Source organism: Garra rufa, chromosome 15 (genome assembly GCF_049309525.1).
Source record: "Garra rufa chromosome 15, GarRuf1.0, whole genome shotgun sequence".
Lineage (NCBI taxonomy): Eukaryota > Metazoa > Chordata > Actinopteri > Cypriniformes > Cyprinidae > Garra > Garra rufa.
In genome coordinates this window covers 34855928-34878427 of record NC_133375.1, presented here as the reverse complement: position 1 = coordinate 34878427, position 22500 = coordinate 34855928, and the positions used below count along the sequence as shown (strand labels likewise).

The following is a 22500-nucleotide window of genomic DNA, read 5'->3' as shown; positions in this document are numbered from 1 at the left end:
TCAGCGCTGATAGTGAGGAGCTCCCTGATCGCCGCTTCATTCCACTTTGCACGTATTTTTTCGTCGTGAAGAGTCGCGTGATAACATCATCACTACAACACTGCCTTTATGGTTCTGGCTTTTGTTCACACAGCGCTCGTTCCCGTAATTTTCCGGAATCAACGCGCATTGTGAAAGGGGCTTTACTAAAGCAAAAGTTATGTAGCTTACTGCATTCTGTGTTTGAAAAAGAAAAAACATTAATGATCATTCTGAAATATCCTGTTGAGTATCACCAAGCCAGTCTGTCTCTTTCTATGGCTCTGGGCTCGGCTACAGCATTCATGACCGTAGTAACTTGTGGTTGGCCTGGCAGTGCGTCACTCAGAAAACAACAGGCCAATCAGAAGAGAGACTCATGAATATTAATTAGATGGGCCAAAATCAACCTGTTCTTGACAGAGCTCCTAAAAAAGGAGCTGTAAAAATATATTGATGGATTTTGGCACTTATACCACAAATATATATTCTTAAGGACATCAACAACTAAAATAAACCTCCAGAAATGTGTACAATATGGGACCTTTAAGCAGTGTAAAATTATTGTCTTGGGGATTTTTGCTTTTATAAAACTGTGGCAAATGCAAAAGTCATCATGTTTAATTAACAATTAAATAATTTAATGATAACAATTAAGCTGTTTATGATCGCTAAGCAAGCAATGTGGGGTGTAAACTTTTGAACAGAATATAGATTTGTAAATTTTTCTTCTTTTGCCTTAGATATATATATTTTTTTCATTTAGTACTGCCCTTCAGAAGCTACAGAAGATACTTACATGTTTCCCGGAAGACAAAATAAGTTAAATTTACCCTGATCCTAACATTCCAAAAGTTTTCACCCCCTGGATCTTAATGCATTGTTTTTCCTTCTGGAGCATCAGTGAGTTTTTGAACCTTCTGTAATAGTTTCATATGAGTCCCAAAGTTGTTCTCAGTGTAAAAATATGGATCTCAAAACTATACAGCCATTGTTGAAAAGGGCTCAAATACACAAAAATGCTGAAAAGCCAAAGAATTTGTAGGACCTGAAGGATTTTTCTGAAGAACAGCAGGCAGTTTAACTGTTCAGGACAAACAAGGGACTCATGAACAACTATCACTAAACAAAAACACAGCTATCATTCAGGTAACACAGTATTAAGAATCAAGTGTATGAAAACTTTTGAACGGGGTCATTTTTAAAAATGTAAATATTATTTTCTCGTTGACTATATGTAAACGTCTTTTATGCGAAATCATCTTATTCAGGTCAGTACTTAATCAAAAATGATCCCTCTTATTTTGCAAGGTGTATGTAAAAGTTCAACCTCAGCTGTAGAAATAAAACTATCTGATATATATCAATATAATCAATATAAATAAAATAATACATTTTTAAACATTGTGGGTCAACTGACATTCAAAAGCTAACTTTTATGCTTAAGGCTGTATTTATTTCACAAAAAATAATATACAGTAAAACAGCAATATTCTAAAATATTGTTTCAATTTAAAATAACTGATTTCTATTTAAATATACATTTAAGATGCAATTTATTTCTGTGATACAAAACTGACTGATCATGAGTCTTCAGTGTCACATGATCCTTCAGAAATCATTCTAAATGTACTGATATGCTGTTTAATAAACATTTATTTGAAATAGAAATATTTTATAACATTATAAATGTCTTTACTGTCACATTTAATCAATTTATTGCATTTCTAATATGTAAAAAAATAATCCTACTGACCCCAAACCTTTGAACGGTAGTGTGTCTGTATATAAATATATGTGAATAACTGCTATTTAGATAAAGCCAAATCATTATATAAGCAGTGTCAATATAAAGTAAGATGATTTATTGTTACATGAGTCAATATTTAACTGTCAGTTAAAGCAACTTATGCAAGTTACGGTATAGTCTCCCTAAACTGGAGGCCCAGATCATCGTAATACCTTGTAATATAATCCTAAACTTTAACATACTGCATATGACGTTCTTCTATAACCCAGTTAAGAACAATAGTCCCATTGTAAGAAGCACAAACAAATTATGTTGCACTGACAGTGGAAAAGACATGGATCGTGAAGTGCTCTCATGAAGAGGCAAGTGCCCTTTAAAGGTATTAAAGATATGTGATCATGTGCCAGAAATTAGGAGGACAGAGAACAGAAAAACACTTTTGTTTCTATCATCATAACACTTTAAAACCTGTCCTCACTTTCCCTCTCTCTCTATCTATCTCTTCTTCTCGCTCTTTCTTCTCTTTGTGGTTGCTATGAGCCTAGGTTCAGTGCTTGTAAACAAACAGTGGCCGTGTCCAACAACAGGCAAAGAGGGGCACACGTACCTCTGATTATTTCAATTGGTTTGATTGGTACAATTAATAAACTCAATCAGCTTTGCATACTAATTGGAGAGAATCTCAACATATGTGAGGTCAGACTCTCAATGCTACTAATGGCATCAACTATTTAAATTTCCAAGAATATAGAAAATTAAGAAACTAAATAAAAATAAGACAACTAATTACTAGAAGTGTGTGTATTTAACCATTCAAGGCCTATAAAGCGGCAAAAATAATTATTTGACAGCGCTCAGCAGATTTGCCACATTTTCACAACAAAACCCAGCCAATTGCTACTCAAAATTAGCAATTAATTAGTGTTTCGGTGGGGGTCCCCTACTACAAATTGTGTTCCGGAGAGTAAAATTAGTGTTTTTTTGGTGGAGTTCCTACGATGGCGTATTAGTGCCACGTTAAAAAGTAAAAATAATCTAAAATTACGAGATTAAAGTCATAATATTTTGAGAAAAAAAGTCTTAATAATTTGAGAATAAAGTCAAAATATTAAGAGAATAAAGTAGAAGTTATGAAAATAAAGTCGAAATATTGAGAATAAATTTGAAATGTTTCGAGAATAAAGTTAAAATTACGAGAATAAAGATGAAATATTTGTAGAATAAAGATGAAATTATGAGAATAAAATCGAAATGTTTCGAGAATAAAGTCAAAATATTTGGAGAATAAAGATGAAATTATGAGAATAAAGTCAAAATGTTTTGAGAATAAGGACGAAATTATGAGAATAAAGTCGAAATGTTTTTTAGAATAAATTCTAAATGTTTCGAGAATAAATTAAAATTGTTTCAAGAATAAATTTAAAATATTTTGAGAATAAAGACGAAATTATGAGAATCAAGTCAAAATGTTTCAAAAACAAAAAATTATGAGAATAAAGTTGAAATGTTTCAAGAATAAAGTCAAAAATAAGAGAATAAAGTCAAAATGTTTTGAGAATAAAGTAGAAATATTTTGAGAATAAAGACGAAATTATGAGAATCAAGTCGAAATGTTTCAAAAACAAAAAATTATGAGAATAAAGTTGAAATGTTTCAAGAATAAAGTCAAAAATAAGAGAATAAAGTCAAAATGTTTTGAGAATAAAGTAGAAATATTTTGAGAATAAAGACGAAATTATGAGAATCAAGTCGAAATGTTTCAAAAACAAAAAATTATGAGAATAAAGTTGAAATGTTTCAAGAATAAAGTCAAAAATAAGAGAATAAAGTCAAAATGTTTCGAGAATAAAGTAGAAATATTTTGAGAATAAAGACGAAATTATGAGAATCAAGTCGAAATGTTTCAAAAACAAAAAATTATGAGAATAAAGTTGAAATGTTTCAAGAATAAAGTCAAAAATAAGGGAATAAAGTAAAAATGTTTCAAGAATAAAGTCAAAATTACGAGAATAAAGTTGAAATATTTTAAGAATAAAGACGAAAATAAGAGAATAAAGTCAAAATGTTTTGAGAATAAAGTAGAAATATTTTGAGAATAAAGATGAAATTATGAGAATCAAGTCGAAATGTTTCAAAAACAAAAAATTATGAGAATAAAGTTGAAATGTTTCAAGAATAAAGTCAAAAATAAGAGAATAAAGTCAAAATGTTTCGAGAATAAAGTAGAAATATTTTGAGAATAAAGACAAAATTATGAGAATCAAGTCGAAATGTTTCAAAAACAAAAAATTATGAGAATAAAGTTGAAATGTTTCAAGAATAAAGTCAAAAATAAGAGAATAAAGTCAAAATGTTTCGAGAATAAAGTAGAAATATTTTGAGAATAAAGACAAAATTATGAGAATCAAGTCGAAATGTTTCAAAAACAAAAAATTATGAGAATAAAGTTGAAATGTTTCAAGAATAAAGTCAAAAATAAGGGAATAAAGTCAAAATGTTTCGAGAATAAAGTCGAAATTACAAGAATAAAGTTGGAATGTTTCGAGAATAAAATCAAAATGTTTCAAGAATAAAGTCAAAATTACGAGAATAAAGTTGAAATATTTCAAGAATAAAGACGAAATTATAAAAATAAAGTTGAAATGTCTCGAGAATAAAGTCAAAATTATGAGAATAAATTCGAAATATTTCGAGAATAAAAGACGAAATAAGAATAAAGTCTAAATGTTTTGAGAATAAAGTCGAAATTGCGAAAATTAAACTGTAGCAATTAAAATTATAATATTTTGACATTAAAACTGACTTTATTCTCGTAATTTTGACTTTATTCTAAAAACATTTCAACTTGTATTCATTTTGACTTTATTGTTGAAATGTTTCGACTTTATTCTCATAATTTTGACTTTATTCTCATATAAATATCACATTATTGGCGTCAAACCTGCAAACATTAAAGTAGCCCAATTCCGCGGGAAAACCGCAGACTTGGCAACACTGGTGTTGTCTCTTAGACTCAGTGCGTGCTTATAGCGAAATTAGCTCTCTTTCACTGCTGATTGCGAAAATTACTTAACACTTGTTTCTAAACCACAATGTTTAAAAACGAGTGCAAACGCTACGTTTTCATGACCATGTAGAACAGCAATGTCAGGTGAGCGTGTAACCGCGATAGAGACAATAGTCTAAAATCATTACAGGTTGTCAAATTGCTACTGTTTAATCGTGTCTGCCAGTATATTTCCCACCCCTATAAAGTAATTATTTCAGATCTGTAGATCTCAGCCTGACACATATGTAAGCAATGTTTCCTGAGAGGAAAATAATTATAGATGCAAAAACCCTACAATTTTACAACATTACATAACAATTTATCATAAACGCACGTTTATCCTCCGTTTTGCCTCCCAAGTGTTGTACAGTGTGCAGTTATGCCATTTCTGTTTACTTTAAAATGTTATTTCAAGATGGAAACTCCACTTTTAACTTTTTTAAATAATTATTTTTGAGGGATGAATTCAAAATTCCATGTCTGTTCATCATAATTGAGGGCTTAAAGCTAGAGAACAGGATTAGGGGCATATCCAACAAGACACAGGCCTCACAGATGCGCTCTTTGTTCTGACTGGAGGTTCTTTCTTCAGTTCGCTAATTGGATACAGTGACAGTGATTACATAACTGGCTTAGCGTACTGTGTGAAGGTTTCCCGCTCAAAGCTGTAACTGGATACGATGTTATTAAAGGTGTTTTGGAAGAATTAGTTGAACTCGGAGAATATGAACAGCTTCACATGAGTACAAAGAAACTGTAAATACTAATTATTGCTGTATAGATTTAGTCAGTGAGGAGGCACATCCCAACCGCTGGGCAAATCAACTCCTGGTTGCCAGATGTAGAAAAGGAAGATGAATATCCAATAAAGACTTGGCTATTTTATAAAAAAGTCTAGTTTTTTTGCCTTAAAGTGAGCAGTCAGTTAGGGATTACTAGAAAGTTCCATGCAAGTGTGTTTGGGGCAGGGTGGAGCTAAACTCTGCAGGACATTGGCCCTTCAGAAGCAGGATTGAAAACTTCTGCATTAGGGGATCCTTTCTCTGCCATTTCCAGTCTTCTCAGCAAAAATTATTTGTTTTATTCTGCAGTGTTGTGGAGCTTATCTTATACCTCTTAGGAGCAGCAGGGGAGTGTCAGACAGAGGAAGAATGAGATAAAGAAAGGGAGCAACCAGTAAACGAAAGGGACGACATTCAGGCTACACTACACTATTTACTATTCCGTGCGAGTTCAACTCAGCATGAGCGCAGCAATGTGAGCCAGGTGATCAAGCGGACCAACTGCTGAAAGACTCGACTCGTAGCAAGGGCAGAGCGATTAGCTGTGGAAGTCAAACAGGAGAAAAAAGAAGAAAAAAGTAAGGCAGAGAGGTGAAACAGCTTGAGAGAGAGGCCATAAACATACTTTACGCAAGGGTCACAGTACTCGAGAGGGCAATAGAGTTACCTTCTCTGTGCCATCCAACCAAATGTGGTACACTGTGGCCCAATTAAGTTTGGGAACACAAGAATAATTTTGCATTTTTAACATTACTTTCGCCAATGTGTACCATAGTAAAATACTCTGACAGGTTTTCCTGCAATAGCACTGTAACATCAGTGCTGAATCAAGATTTTGAATAAGCCAGTTGTTTCTAGTGAATCAAAAACAACCAGTATAATCCGATTCTCTAGAGAATGACCCTAATGAGCCTGTTCTTAAATGAGAATCTTCTAAGCACAACGTTTGTAGTCTGACTCCAAAATGAATAAATCTTACGAGCTTGTTCTTTTTAACGAATCAATTACATGCAGCATATTTGGTGTAGTCTGATTAAAAAACAAATTACTCTTTTGAGTTGATTCTTTTTAGTTAATCAAACACATACACTGAATTCTCTATAGTCCAAATTGCCAGTTTTTTTTCCTCATATGAACTGTTTTTTTTAAGTGGAGTACATATGCAGCATATTCGATTTTTTAAAAAATGCAGCGTAGTCTGATTAAAAAAGAAATGACTCCAATGAACCAGTTAATTATAGTGAATCAGACACATGCACTGCATGTTATGAAGTCTGATTCCTGAACGAATGACTCTTATGAGCTGGTTCTTTTTAATGAATCATTCACATACACTGCATCCTGTTTAGTCTGATGACATACACAGAATCCTCTATAGTCCAATTCTTCAACAAATGACTTTTATGAGTCAGTTTTTTGTGAATCAAACACATACTGCACATCCTGTGTAGTCTGATTAAAAACTAATGAAGTGGTTCTAATGAATCAGTTCATTTTTGTGAATCAAACACATACAGCCCAACCTGTGTAGTCTGATTCAAAATCAAATGACTCTTATGAGTTGGTTCTTTTTAGTGAATCAAACACATACACAGAATCCTCTAAAGTCCAATTCTCCAATGAATGACTTTTATGAGTCAGTTTTTAGTGAATAAAACACATATTGCCCAAACTGTGTAGTCTGATTCAAAAACAAATTAAATGACTCTAATGAACCAGTTCATTTTGGTGAATCAAACACATACAGCACTACCTGTGTAGTCTGATTCAAAAACAAATGACTCATATGCGTTGGTTCTTTTTAGTGAATCAAACACATATACAAAAACCTCTATAGTCCAAATCTCCAACGAATTACACTTTTCAGTTTTCAGTGAATCAAACACCTACTGTGCATCCGGCGTATTCTGATTCAACAACGAGTTACTCATATGAACTGGTTCATTTAAATGACTCAAATGAGTTGGTTCTTTTTAGTGAATCAACACATATACAGAAACCTCTATAGTCCAAATCTCCAACGAATGACACTTAATGAGTCAGTTTTAAAGGAATCAAACACATGCAGCATGTTCAGTATAATCCGATTTTAAAAGTAATGATTCTAAGGAACTTTTTAGTGAATCAAACACATACTGTCCATCCTGTGAAGTCTGATTCTTGAATGAATGACTCTCATGAGTTTACTCTTTTTATTGAATCATACACAGAATCCTCCAGTCCAATTCTCCAACAAATTGCTTGTATTAGTCAGTTTTTTAGTGAATCAAACAAATTCTGCGCATCCTGTGTAGTCAGATTCAGGAACTTATTCATATTGAATCGTTTTTCATATGAACTGGTTCTTTTTAGTGAATCAAACACATACAGCCCAACCTGTGTAGTCCGATTCAAAAACAAATGACTCTCATGAGTTGGTTCTTTTTAGTGAATCAAACACATACACAGAAACCTCTAGTCCAAATATCCAACAAATGACACTTTTCAGTTTTTAGTAAATCAAACACATACTGTACATCTGGTGTACTCCAATTCAACAACGAGTTACTCATATGAACTGATTCTTTTAAGTGAATCAAACACATACACTGCATCATGTGTAGTCTGATTCTTAAACAAATGACTCTTACGAGTTGGTTCTTTTTATTGAATCAAAGACATATTCAGAATTCTCTATAGTCCAAATCTCCAATGAATGACACTTATGAGTCTGTTCTTTTTAGCGAATCAAATACATACACAGTGTCCTGTGTCTGATTCTTACGAATTGTTTCTTTTTAGTGAATCAAACACATACTTGCACATCCTGGTTCAAGAACGAGTTACTCATATGAACCATTTTTTTAAGTGAATTAAACACATACAGCGCATTCGGTGTACTTTGATTCCAGAATGAGTGATTCTGATGATTCAGTTCTTTTTGGCGAATTAAATACACACATAGCTTGCAACTTTCCTTTACAGACAATTATGCAAATATACAGCGTATACTTGTGTGTTATGAATTTATCTATTTATCTGTATGCTTTATGTACTTGCATATAGTAGGCCTATGTTTCTGACTAAAATATAAGGAAAAGATCTAATTCCTTTGTAGAAATACAAATAGGAATGATCCTCATTTAAAAAATTAAATACATAAGTTCACTTCACTCTTCTGGGATAGGACAAAACTGTTTTGAAAGCCAATGAGCCATAACTGAGCCACGAAAAGTAGATGTCTACCACACACACATAATAAGCCTCTTTATGCACTTTTATCACACTGCTATCTGATAATGGTGTGCCCAGGATGGAGTTGGACCCGCTGTTCCACTCTCACTCTGGCTCAGGTCCAGCCCTGTGATAAGAAAACCATTATGCACTTCCCTTTACTGTGCCTGTTAAGTCAACGCATGTTGCAGACAGGAAGTTGTGAAGCAGCCATGGAATTAAATGACCTCTGTAATACTTTGGGGTGAATCAGCACATACAGCCATAACTATATTCCATGAAATCTTCAGTAGTCGTCAATACACTAACTTTCAAAATTTGGGGATTTCATCATTTGGATTTCAAGTAAATAATGTTAATCATAGTCCAGCTGCTGATGTAGGTCAACATTAAACACTTCAGGTGTGCATAATTTCCATTGCATATGACGTATGGAAAACATTTCCAAGACATTTGCTTATAGAAAGGGATATGGTATATGAGATGTTTGAACCCGATCATAAGACTCATAGCTTGGTAACTAAAACAAAAGGCCCTGTGACCAAGCCCCATCCATGCAGGGGACATACAACTCCCTCAGACTGTATTTGACAATAAGAGCCTTTCCAGGAGCCTGTTGCTGCCCGCTGGGGACATGTTGCCATTGGAGGCGATTGATGCTGTTTTTGAAAATCAAAAGAACAGGATATGCATGTCTAGATTCCATTGTTATTATGAAACCAGCGAGATCAACAACATCGCCTGCGGTTCCGTTCGTCTCTCTCCCACAGTGCCTCCAAACAGTTAACACGCACTGCTCTCTGACATTTAACACTAAATGTGAGAATGTTAGTTCAGTCCTACACATAAAGCAGCCAATCGCTACAACAAGCTCATTGACAGGCCGTTAAGGGCAGGGTGGGATTGCCCTCCCACTCTAGTCTGAGTAATTGCTTTGCGCTTTTAGAGTAGACATATATAGTGGTGCTTGCACACAAGACCCTGGCAATGGTCTCATGTTTTTTCAAAAGTCAAACTTATTTTAACTTGAGTGCCACATTTTTAAAACATTGGGCCAGATTTACTAAACAGGGCAAATTAGATTTAGAGCGCAATTCTATAAATGCCCCGATGGGAAGGGAAAATTCTGCGTGCGATTTACTGACAATGCACACATTAAAGAACACAGACACAGCCAGATCATTTCCATAATGACCAGTGCAATCTACCAAGAGCAGCACAAATTATGTTTTAAGACATGCTTTATTTGAGCCTTAAATAATGGTGCAAATACCTGTAATTTGGCAGGCATAAACGTTAGTAAATCGCATTGCGTGATTCATTTTAATACTCTCTTCCCATAAATGTTGTGTCTGAAAGGGAAACTCTTACAAATGCATATTCATTAAGGTCAGGCACAAAAATAACTGTGTCCACACCTTTTCAGCGTTAATTCTTGACTGTGCATCTTTACTGAATCTGAACTGAGTACTATTTTAATTCCGGTTTGCGTTGGCAAATGCAGTGGTCAAACACATCTATATAGTGTGCATTCACACAGAAAATCTACGGAAGAGTAGCATTAGAAAAATATCATCAAATTATCAGTAAGCATCACTAAACAGAATTGCAAAGTTTAATAGGTAAAAGATTTAAACAGAAAAAAAAATACCTTTAAATTTATCTTTGCTTGCAATTCTGATTGCAATTGTGAGTTAAGTCAGAATTGTGAGATATAAACTCGCAATTTTAAGAATATCAGAACTGGACTTTTTAACTCACAATGGTGCGTTTTTCAAAATAGTGAGACATAAAGTCAGAATTGGAGGATATAAACTCACAATTGTGAGAAATAAAGTCAAACTTGTGAGATTTTAACTCATATTTGCGATAAGAAAAAGGTCAGAATTGCAAGATACAAACTGGCATTTTTGCTAAATTGCGAGTTTATATCTTGCAATTATGGCTTTATTTCTTGCTATTCTGACTTTATAACTCAGAATTGTGAGTTTATATACTGTAAAAAACAAAAAACACACAATTTGTTGAGTCAACTTAATAATAATTTGTTACCCTGCTGCCGTAAAGTTTTAAGTTCAGTCAACTCAAATTTTTAGTCAACTTGAAATGTAATATAATTTAAATATTTGAGTTGACTTAACAATGAATTTGGTTTGTTAAACTTAAAAGCTGGGTAAGTTACCCAGCTGCCTTGAAATTTTAAGTTGAATCAACTAAAATATCTCACTTAGCACAACTTAAGTTTTCCAAGTTGACTAAACTTTTGAGTTGACTGAACTTCAAATTTTTAGGCAGCCGAGTAAAAAATTATTTTAAGTTGACTCAACGATTTTTTTTACAGTCTATTCTGACTTTATAATTCAGAATTGAGTTTATATCTTGCCATTTTGACTTTATTTCTCGCAATTCAGACTTTATAACTCACAACTGCAAGTTTATATCTTGCAATTCTGACTTTATAACTCAGAATTTTGAGTTTATATCTTGCAATTCTGATTTTATTTCTCACAATTCAGACTTTATAACTCGCAATTGCGAGTTTATATCTTGCAACTCTGGCTTTATTTCTCACAATTCAGACTTTATAACTCGCAATTGCGAGTTTATATCTTGCAACTTTGGCTTTATTTCTATCAATACAGATTTTATAACTCAGAATTGTGAGTTTATATCTCAAAATTTTGACTTTATTTCTCGCAATTCTGACTTTATAACTCTTCAATTCTGGCTTTATAACTAGCAATAAGATAAAGTCAGAATTGCAAGTTTGAATCACGCAATTCTGAGAAAAAACATCTGAATTGCAAGTTGTAAATTCGCAATTATGAGAAAAAAGTCAGAATTGTGAGATTACTCTTTATATTTAGTGGCGGAAATGGGCTTACATAATTTTGAGCTACAGTCGTGGCCAAAAGTTTTGAGAATTACATAAATATTGGAAACTGGAAAAGTTGCTGCTTAAGTTTTTATAATAGCAATTTGCATATACTCCAGAATGTTATGAAGAGTGATCAGATGAATTGCATAGTCCTTCTTTGCCATGAAAATTAACTTAATCCTGAAAAAAACTGCATTTCATTGCTGTCATTAAAGGACCTACTGAGATCATTTCAGTAATCGTCTTGTTAACTCAGGTGAGAATGTTGACGAGCACAAGGCTGGAGATCATTATGTCAGGCTGATTGGGTTAGAATGGCAGACTTTACATGTTAAAAGGAGGGTGATGCTTGAAATCATTGTTCTTCCATTGTTAACCATGGTGACCTGCAAAGAAACGCGCGCAGCCATCATTGCGTTGCATAAAAATGGCTTCACAGGCAAGGATATTGTGGCTACTAAGATTGCACCTAAATCAACAATTTATAGGATCATCAAGAACTTCAAGGAAAGAGGTTCAATTCTTGTTAAGAAGGTTTCAGGGCGTCCAAGAAAGTCCAGCAAGCGCCAGGATCGTCTCCTAAAGAGGATTCAGCTGCGGGATCGGAGTGCCACCAGTGCAGAGCTTGCTCAGGAATGGCAGCAGGCAGGTGTGAGCGCATCTACACGCACAGTGAGGCCAAGACTTTTGGAAGATGGCCTGGTGTCAAGAAGGGCAGCAAAGAAGCCACTTCTCTCCAAAAAAAACATCAGGGACAGATTGATCTTCTGCAAAAAGTATGGCGAATGGACTGCTGAGGACTGGGGCAAAGTCATATTCTCCCATGAAGCCTCTTTCCGATTGTTTGGGACATCTGGAAAAAGGCTTGTCCGGAGAAGAAAAGGTGAGCGCTACCATCAGTCCTGTGTCATGCCAACAGTAAAGCATCCTGAGACCATTCATGTGTGGGGTTGCTTCTCATCCAAGGGAGTGGGCTCACTCACAATTTTGCCCAAAAACACAGCCATGAATAAAGAATGGTACAAAAACACCCTCCAACAGCAACTTCTTCCAACAATCCAACAACAATTTGGTGAAGAACAATGCATTTTCCAGCACGATGGAGCACCGTGCCATAAGGCAAAAGTGATAACTAAGTGGCTCGGGGACCAAAACGTTGAAATTTTAGGTCCATGGCCTGGAAACTCCACAGATCTTAATCCCATTGAGAACTTGGTCAATCCTCAAGAGGCAGGTGGACAAACAAAAACCCACTAATTCTGACAAACTCCAAGAAGTGATTATGAAAGAATGGGTTGCTGTCAGTCAGGATTTGGCCCAGAAGTTGATTGAGAGCATGCCCAGTCCAATTGCAGAGGTCCTGAAAAAGAAGGGCCAACACTGCAAATACCGACTCTTTGCATAAATGTCATGTAATTGTTGATAAAAGCCTTTGAAACGTATGAAGTGCTTGCAATTATATTTCAGTACATCACAGAAACAACTGAAACAAAGATCTAAAAGCAGTTTAGCAGCAAACTTTGTGAAAACTAATATTTGTAAAACTTTTGGCCACGACTGTACAAATTTGTCAATGGTATATCTGTTTGCATTTGCAACTTGTCACGACAGACAATGAATTTGGGATGAAAAAAAGATTATATTCAAATATATTGTAAAAAATATACTGTTTCTATAAATTTAAATTAACAACTTCAAATGATGAAATGATAAAAAAACAACTTCTATTTGGCAATTCATGGAATTGTAGTTATTTCCCTCAGTAAAGCTGCTAAGTGTAAAGACCTTTGCCATCTTGTCTGATTTTCAAATACTTTTTGTTTTTTAAATAAAAGTTTGTAATGTTGTAATTCACCTTGTAACCGGTTATAATAATTTATAATGCTTTAACAAAGACTTTTTTTTTTAAACCTATAGAAAAAAATGCTTCCGGAACCAACACCACTGTAGAGCGGGAAGGCACTAATGCACTCTTTTATGACTGTGAGTTTTATATACATACTGTATGGCTTTCAATTGATAGACGGTTATTGATCTATTTTATCATTTCCAGTAAGTGAAGTATCTACATATAGTGTATAAAAACAAAGCAATTTCCAAACAAGCTATTTTTATCACATGTTAAATAAAAGAAGACATATTCAGGGTCAGCAACATTCAAGAATGCATTTCGTTACGCTTTTACAAATGTCACAAGACACAAGTGAGCATGACCGCCTGCTAAATAGCCTACAGGCTGAAACAACCTCAGGGAATATGGTTATGTAACGTGTCAAATAAAAAAACTGCACATTTTTCTATGGTTCAACAGGAGAAATGTCCTTGGCCTTTTATTGACGCAAGCTAGTATTAGAGTCACAATTAACTAAATCATCTATGTTTATATTCAGGAACACTGTGACATTGATTGATCTGTAGTCGTTCAGACTAAAGAGGTTCTCGTCTCGTCAAACTGTGGCTCAGACGTGCATCAACACAGGTTTGTTATGTAATTCTTTAAGTGAGAGTTACACACAGGTGTAGAAGAAAAGATGACAGTGGATGTGTTTTTGCAGTCGCTCATTTGCATCAGCTGATTTCCCATTCAAAAGCACTGGCTCGATAACCTTCAGCTGTGAGAGATGCATGAAAGACTAAGGAACGTGAAACCTACGTAAAAAAATTGTCTTGAATTCTCTCTAAATAATATAACCAACACTGGTGAATGAAGTAACACAGCTTGCTTTGCTGCAAAATGATCCACTAATGGCGACTTAGCACAAAACTGGCATCTGAAGTGGTATGTTTACTAAAATAAGGCGCATTTACACTATTTAATGCTGCATGGAGGCAGTATAAATACATTTACATAAAATTATAATTGCAAAAATAAAATTAAACTAATTACAAATAAATTATATTAAAATAACATTAAATTAATTATATTTAAAAAAATTAAAATATGTATAAATATGAATGTTAAAATATTAAATAAAATAAATTATATTAAATTACAAATGCATTCATCTAAATGCATAAAAAATACTACATGCATTAAAAAAGTTTAAATCTGCAGTGATGCTGCATTTCTTTTACACCGAAGCAAACAGCATCACAGCTGCCATTTACAGTGGAGCTGAAGTGGGTCAAAGCTGCATATTTTAGTATGATTTTTATTCTGCTTTGCATCTTTATAAAGATTTTGAATAGGCACAGAGCCTGACCATAGAAGTCTTAACTAGGCTGTGTAAAGGTGCCTTAAATAACACATAAGAATCATAAGAAGAAGAAGTCTCAAAAGTTCTTCTATTAGTGAAAAGTTCACCATCAGATCCGGCAGTATAGCTATAATAATGATGATCCAGTCATAGAGATGGTATTTTACACAAGAAAATACCATGTCACATCCCATCTCAGCTCTTCTGTACTGATCTAAGAGCAGCTTAGTTAACATAAACTCTGATGTTTTTTCTTATGCTGACATAAGAGGTGGTAAATCTGGTATAGGTCAGCCACTGTCTATTGGCTGTCTGCAGTCTGAATACTAGGGAGGAATGTAGCATGCCACTGTGGGAGCAATAAAAAAAATGTGCATGGGAGTGAGACCGCTGGTCACGACTGCTGTTCATCATTCAGCTGCAGCTTTGAAAGGCTCCCGAAAGATTAAAAATGAAATGAAATGATGTGGCTTATTGATCTGATTCTGACAGAGGACTAGGATACGGATGAAACTTGTCTGTAAACAGAACATGAAGTACTTTTCGCATTAATCCACAACACATTTGCACAGGTTGCATGTGAGTGGCACGCAGTAATCATCTTTTTTTAATTTAAATTACATTTTCTGTAATGACATCTTTAGTCAGATACAGTTGAGGTCAAAAGTTTGCACCTTGCAGAATCTGCAAAATGTTACCTATTTTAGCAAAATAAGAGGGATCATACAAAATGCATGTTATTTTTTTATTTAGTACTGACCTGAATACGATATTTCACATAAAAGACATTTGCATATAATCCACAAGAGAAAATAGCAGCTGAATTTATTAAAATGACCCCGTTCAAAAGTTTACATAGACTTTCTTAATACTGTGTTGTTACCTGAATCATCCACAGCTTTGTTTTTTTTGTTTGCTTAGTTGTTCATGAGTACCTTGTTTGTCCTGAAGAGTTAAACTGCCCGCTGTTCTTTAGAAAAATCCTTCAGGTCACACTAATTCTTTGGTTTTTCAGCATTTTTGTGTATTTGAACCCTTCCCAACAATGACTGTATGATTTTGAGATCCATCTTTTCACTGTTCAAACGCTCACTGATGCTTCAGAAGGAAAAACGATGCATTAAGAGCCGGGGTGTAAACTTTTGAACAGAATGAAAATGTGTGTTTTTCTTATTTTGCCTAAATATCACCTTTTTTTTCATTTAGTACAGCCCTTTAGAAGCTACAAAAGATACTTACATGTTTCCCAGAAGCAAAAAATAAGTTAAATTTACCCTGATCTTTAAATTCAAAAAGTTTTCACCCCCCCAGCTCTTAATGCATCGTGTTTCCTTTTGAAGCATCAGTGAACATTTGAACCTTCTGTAATAGTTGCATATGAGTCCCTCAGTTGTCCTCAGTGTGAAAATGGAACTCAAAATTATACAATCATTGTTGGAAAGGGTTCAAATACACAAAAATGCTGAAAAACCAAAGAATTTGTGGAACCTGAAAGATTTTTCTGAAGAACAGCAGGTAGTTTAACTGTTCAGGACAAGCAAGGGACTCATGAACACTAAAAAGATTTAAAAGACTATTAAGAATCAATTGTATGTAAACTTTAAAAAAAAAATCTTTTATGTGAAATCTTACTCATGTCTGTACTACAAAAAAAAAAATATTTAAAACAAAAATATAAAAATTTTGTTCGATCCCTCTTAAATTGGTAAAATAATGAACATTTTGCAGATTATGGAAGGTGTATGTAAACTTTTGACTTCAACTGTACATCTGCTAAAATATAAAGAAATATTACCTAAAAACCATTGACCTCTTGATCCATATAGAAAATATGGACAGTATACATACTATATGCTGCAAAAATAGTAGACAGTTAAATATTGATAATATTCTATTCTGAACATACCTCATAATTTTGTAAGCAAGCAAAACCGAGGTATTTTGCACAACATGAGAGCACAAAAATGCCAGCATCAGACAAACTTCTGATACAGAAATATGCAGTTAAGTACTGCTGCAGAAGGCATTTGGGAACAGCCACCTGGAAAAGGATCTGCGCAAGAGACACCGAGCTTCAATTAAAGAGACCGCGGCCACAAATACTAAAGGAATATTTCTTCTTCCTCTCATTGTTCTTTGCTGTCATGCGATTTCGTGCCTCCAGGTACAAAGCTTGTCCAAACAACTGTCCATTCAGGGTTATTTTCAACGTGGGTAAAAGTTATGAGACTTTTCTCATAACCTCATTCGATCTGTTACATTGCAAACAATAACATGCAATATGTTCTTTAGTAGCACAGGTATATTTGTAGCAATAGCCAACAATACATTGTATGGGTCAAAATTACCAATTTTTCTTTTATGCTAATTAGGATATTAAGTAAAGATCATGTTCCATGAAGACATTTTGTAAACTTCCTACCAGAAATATATCCAATCTTGATTTTTGATTAGTAATATGCATTGCTAAGAACTTCATTTGGACAACTTTACCGGTGATTTTCTCACTATTTTGATTATTTTGCACCCTCAGATTCCAGATTTTCAAATAGTTGTATCTAAAATTTTCAAAATGACCCTTATATTCAATCTGGATAGCTTGAAATAACATAAATATGCAGTTTTTCCATTTATACAGTGATTATGAACTACCAAATAAATATTGACTCTATAACAGAAATGTAGTTCTTGTGTTCAGTTCCACTGGCATCATAAGTTCAAACAATATTAGGGCTAAATCTCACACATTTTAGTGAGTATTTCTCGGTTTATGCTTATTTTTAAAGATGATATATGTATATCATGACTAGAAAAAAGAGCTACCCTATTTAACATTTTCATTGTTATTGCTCAGAGACAAATGATATAATTCACTGAACGCAGATTAACCTTTTGTGCCATTATAGTTACTGAGATATGACCTTTCTTACAACTTTCCATGTCACAACTAGCCCTGGTCTCCCTGTGTTTGTACAGGATTTTTATATCAAACACGTTTAAAAGAATAATAAAACATGTGAATATGTTTCAAAACAGCTCATGTTTTCTGTATAGACAGTGCACTAGGTTTTGAGATGCAGTCAACACATTTATAAGACCTCGTAATATTTCTGAGTAAACATTTCCCTGCAAGATTACGTAATTTTGCCACTTTTTAGAGACTAAGAGCCTAAAAGGCAAACTCTTAAAATGTAAAAATAGTCTATGTTATGATTTTGCAATTAACGAATATAACGATAAATTCAGAGTTTATATTATTTTTAATTGGCTAATACGTTATTTAAAAGTAGCCTACTTATAGAAGTATGCATTGCCAGAAACATATAATTAAACACATGAATATGTCAAATGTGACGTCTTGCCTATGTGAGTGCGGAAGAACACACTGCTGAACTGACACAGGTGTATGTCCATCTGACAGGTTCAGATAGGTTACATCGCAATAAACATAATTTTAAAAAATATCTTACCTGTGTTTATGTCTTCTATGGTGATGTCTGTCTTGCCTTCGGGGAGAGAGAGAGAGATTTGAGTACACAGTGATATTCCGAGACTTGTAATGTTTCGTTCACTAGAGGTAAGTGTACTCAGTGTCCCTCTACTTTGTGGAATCGTTAATGAAGGCGACTGAAGTCATACGGCAGAGAGTCTCCGCCTCCTTCTGCACTTTAGAGAAATACCTTTCATTCCCATAATGCCAAGACGCTTTCTTTGATGCCACCTAGTGGTTTACGGTGGTATCTATCTATCTATCTATCTATCTATCTATCTATCTATCTATCTATCTATCTATCTATCTATCTATCTATCTATCTATCTATCTATCTATCTATCTATCTATCTATCTATCTATCTATCTACGGCAAGGGTCACCAAACTTGATCCTGGAGGGCCGGTGTCCTGCAGAGTTTAGCTCTAACTTGCCTCAACACAGCTGCCTGGAAGTTTCAAGTATACCTATTAAGATCCTTGATCAGCTGGTTCAGGTGTGTTTGGAATTACATAATTTAGTTACTAAATAAATGCAACTGTAGTCTGTTACAGTAACTGAGAAAAATGTGTCATTAAATTACAGTTATTTCCGAAAATTCTAATGATAACAAAGGTATATTTTCACACACACATACAAATTTGATTTATTTCTTTCCCAAAATGTAATCTATCTTCCCCCAAAAATAACATTAATTGCTTTTAAAGTAATTTTGGTGACATACACTACTACACTGTAAAACGTTTTCACCAGATTCAACTTAATTCAACTTGTTAAATCAGCTTAAAACTACAAGTCATTTCAACTTATTACAATAAAAATGAGTTGATATAACTTGTGAGTTTAAATGATTTTAGTTGATTTAACTTAAAATTTTAAGGCAGCTTAAGTTGACTTTTTAAGTTGAAACTGGTGAAAACGTTTTACAGTGTAGTCAAATCCTTTTGAACAGTAAGATTGTGTGTGTTTTTAAAGAAGTCTCTTCTGCTCAACAAGCCTGCATTTATTTGATCCAAAGTACAGAAAAAACATAAAAAATCTGAAATATTTTTACTTTTTACAATATCTGCTTTCTATTTAAACGTATTTTAAAATTTAATTTATTCATGTGATTTCTTATATTTTTAGCATCATTTCTCCAGTCACATGATCCTTCAGAAATCATTCTAATATTCTGATTTGCTGCTCAAAAAAATATTATTTTGTTAAAAACAGCTGAGTATAATTTTTTTTGATGAATAGAATGTTTAGAAGAACAGAATCTGAAATAGAAATGTTTGTAACATTATGAATGTCTTTATCATTACTTTTGATCAATTTGAAGCATCCTTTCTAAATAAATGTATTAATTTCTATCAATTCTATTCCAGAAAATAAATAAAATTACACTGATTTCAAGTTTTGAATGTTATAGTGTATAAAAAATCTTACAAAAGCTTTTTATTTCAGATAAATGCTGATTTTTGGATCCTTTTATTCACCAAAGAATCCTGGAAATAATGTACTCAACTGTTTTAAATACTGAAAATAATACTAATAATTTCTTTTTCTTGAACAGCAAATCGGCATATTATAATAATTTCTGAAGGATCATGTGATACTGAAAACTGTAAGTAATGATGCTGAAAATTTTGCTTTGATTACAGGAATAAATTACATTTTAAAATATATTCAAATAGAAAGTAGTTATTTTAAATAGTTTAAATATTTCACAATACACCTACTTTTGCTGTATTTTGGTTCAAATAAATGCAGGCTTGTTGAGTGGAAGATACTTTATAAAACATCTAATCTACTTTTGACTGGTAGTGTACAAACTGCCGTTAATAGAAATGAGAAATGTGAAAATCTGTAATAGGAACGCAAGTGTTCCTGAATAAACAGACTTTTATTTTGTTGGGACCTGTATTTTGAAACGAAGACTGTAGAAGCGGCATATGTAATCAGACTGACTAGCCGGAGACTTGCATCCTTTCAGGAGCTATGTCAAGGTTAATTAACAAGTGTCATTGTCCTTATCTACTGAGCTTGAGCTCAAAATGGAAATGTCACCAACAAGCCTCCAGACTGTCAGCAATGAGAAGTGGACTTGAAGTAAGTGAGCTTGTAAACGTTTATGGCTGGTTAGCATGACTCAATTGTCAATCTACGCCGTGGCAGGTTGCGATGAGACGTGCGTCTCATATTGTAGACACTTATTTGTTGTAAATCTCTCTGTCTGTTTTTAATTATAGAGAGATAAATCTATTATATAAGATCGTGAGATCTGGACAGGCGAGACAGACAACTTTACTACTTAGATATATTGTATTTAGGTGCACTTGCAATGTAGTTACTTGATTCTGGTCGTTTATGCTGAATTGTAGTCCAGTTTTGATAACCTTAATTATTGTAACTGTTTTCTGTTTTAGTTTAATGTCTTAATTTGCATGATTTAAACGTGTTTTGTTTGTGTCCTATTTGTTTAGTCAATATGTGGTGGCAGATTTAGGAGTATTTCTTCAGCACACACAGTCACAAGGACGTTATTTGGAGGACATTCACAGGTAACGAACACAGCTTTCTGCCTTTTTACATTTCAATAAAAGCTAGAACACTTACATAGAGTGTTTTACATTTTAGCTTCACTGCAACAAGAGGGGATTAAGGAATAATAAAAGCATAAACATAGGAAAAGTGAAAGCATAATAATGTCTAAGCTTTCACTTTTCCTATGTCTGTGCTTTTGCTATTCCTACTCCCTCCCTGTTCTAGCTTTTGTTTTGAACAGAGACTGAAACCTTGCATTGTTGCCATGCTGTTATGAATCACTTGTTGTATTCCTCAACTGTAAGTAGCTTTGGATAACAGCGTCTGCTAAATGAATAAATGTACACTACCAGTCAAAAGTTTTTTAACAGTAAGATTTTTCATATTTTTTCAAGTCAAAACAACAAAATTTTAAAATATTTTTACTATTTAAAATAACTCTTTTCTATTTGAATATATTTTAAAATGTAATTTATTCCTTTGATCAATGCTAAATTTTCAGCATCACTACTCTAGTCTTCAGTGTCACATGATTCTTCAGAAATCTTCCTAATATGCTGATTTGCTGTTCAAGAAACATTTATTATTATTATCAATGTTTGAAACAGTTGAGTTGCTTTATTTCAGGATTCTTTGATGACTAGAAAGATCCAAAGATCAGCATTCATCTGAACAGTTTTTGATACATTATACACTTGACTATACCATTCAAAAGCTTGGAGTCAATATTTTTTTTTTGGGTGGGGGGTATCAAAGAAATGAATACTTTTATTTAGCAAGGATGCTTTAAATTAATCAAAAGTGATGACAAAGACATCTATAAAAAATTTCAGATAAATACTGTTTTTTCAGATAAATTCTGAACTTTTATATTCATCAAAAAAACCTGAAAAAAAATCTACTCAGCTGTTTTCAACATGATAATAAATGTTTTGAGCAGCAAATCAGAATATTAGAATGATTTCTGAAGGATCATGTGACTTCAGCTTTAACATCACAGGAATAAATTACATTTTAAAATCTATTAAAATAGAAAATAGTTATTTTAAATAGTAAAAATTATTCAAAATTTCACTGTTTTTGCTGTACTTTGGATCAAATAAATGCAGGCTTGGTGAGCAGACTTCTTTAAAAAAAACATTACAAATCTTACTGTTCAAAAACTTTTGACTGGTAGTGTAAATGTTTTAAATTAAGTTTCAAAAAATGTCTAAAAGTTTAAATTAACTTCTTTCACACAACTGATATTTAAATATTTTCAAGAGGTTTGACTGGATTCTGAAGAGGAGAGATCTCCATGTAAGCACACCGCTTGGAGAAGAAAAGGCACTTCAGTTCAGGTAAATAGTATTCACTAAATTCTCAGTGTAAAGGTTAATCTCATGTGCAATAAGATATACAAGTTGTGATTTACCATTATCCTTGCAGAGCATAAAAATAGCTGAATTGCTTGTTCTTTTATTATGCAATATAATATTCTGGTTATGATTTATCATTATGTTGGGGAGGGTTTGTTTATTGGTAGATTGTTGTTCAAATAATAATCAAATAATTGTACTTTTCTAGGTTTTCACTGGATTACCAAAAAAAACCA

At 33.4% G+C, this 22500-nt stretch overlaps 2 protein-coding genes across 3 annotated transcripts in view; one reads left to right on the top strand and one right to left on the bottom strand.

Annotated features, from left to right (window-relative positions):
- pip5k1bb (phosphatidylinositol-4-phosphate 5-kinase, type I, beta b) overlaps positions 1 to 18484 on the bottom strand; it is a 60544-nt gene extending 42060 nt beyond the window's left edge. For both annotated transcript variants that reach the window (XR_012339355.1, XM_073818916.1), the window contains exon 1: positions 18358 to 18484. The gene's annotated coding sequence lies outside the window, so the exon portion shown is untranslated. The remainder of the gene's footprint in view (positions 1 to 18357) is intronic.
- Positions 18485 to 20313: 1829 nt separating this feature from the next.
- fxn (frataxin) overlaps positions 20314 to 22500 on the top strand; it is an 8291-nt gene continuing 6104 nt past the window's right edge. Inside the window, exons 1-4 of the mRNA XM_073819868.1 lie at positions 20314 to 20471; positions 20846 to 20923; positions 22170 to 22246; positions 22301 to 22308. Of these exons, the coding sequence (XP_073675969.1) occupies positions 20361 to 20471; positions 20846 to 20923; positions 22170 to 22246; positions 22301 to 22308 (274 nt within the window). The 5' untranslated portion in view covers positions 20314 to 20360. The remainder of the gene's footprint in view (positions 20472 to 20845; positions 20924 to 22169; positions 22247 to 22300; positions 22309 to 22500) is intronic.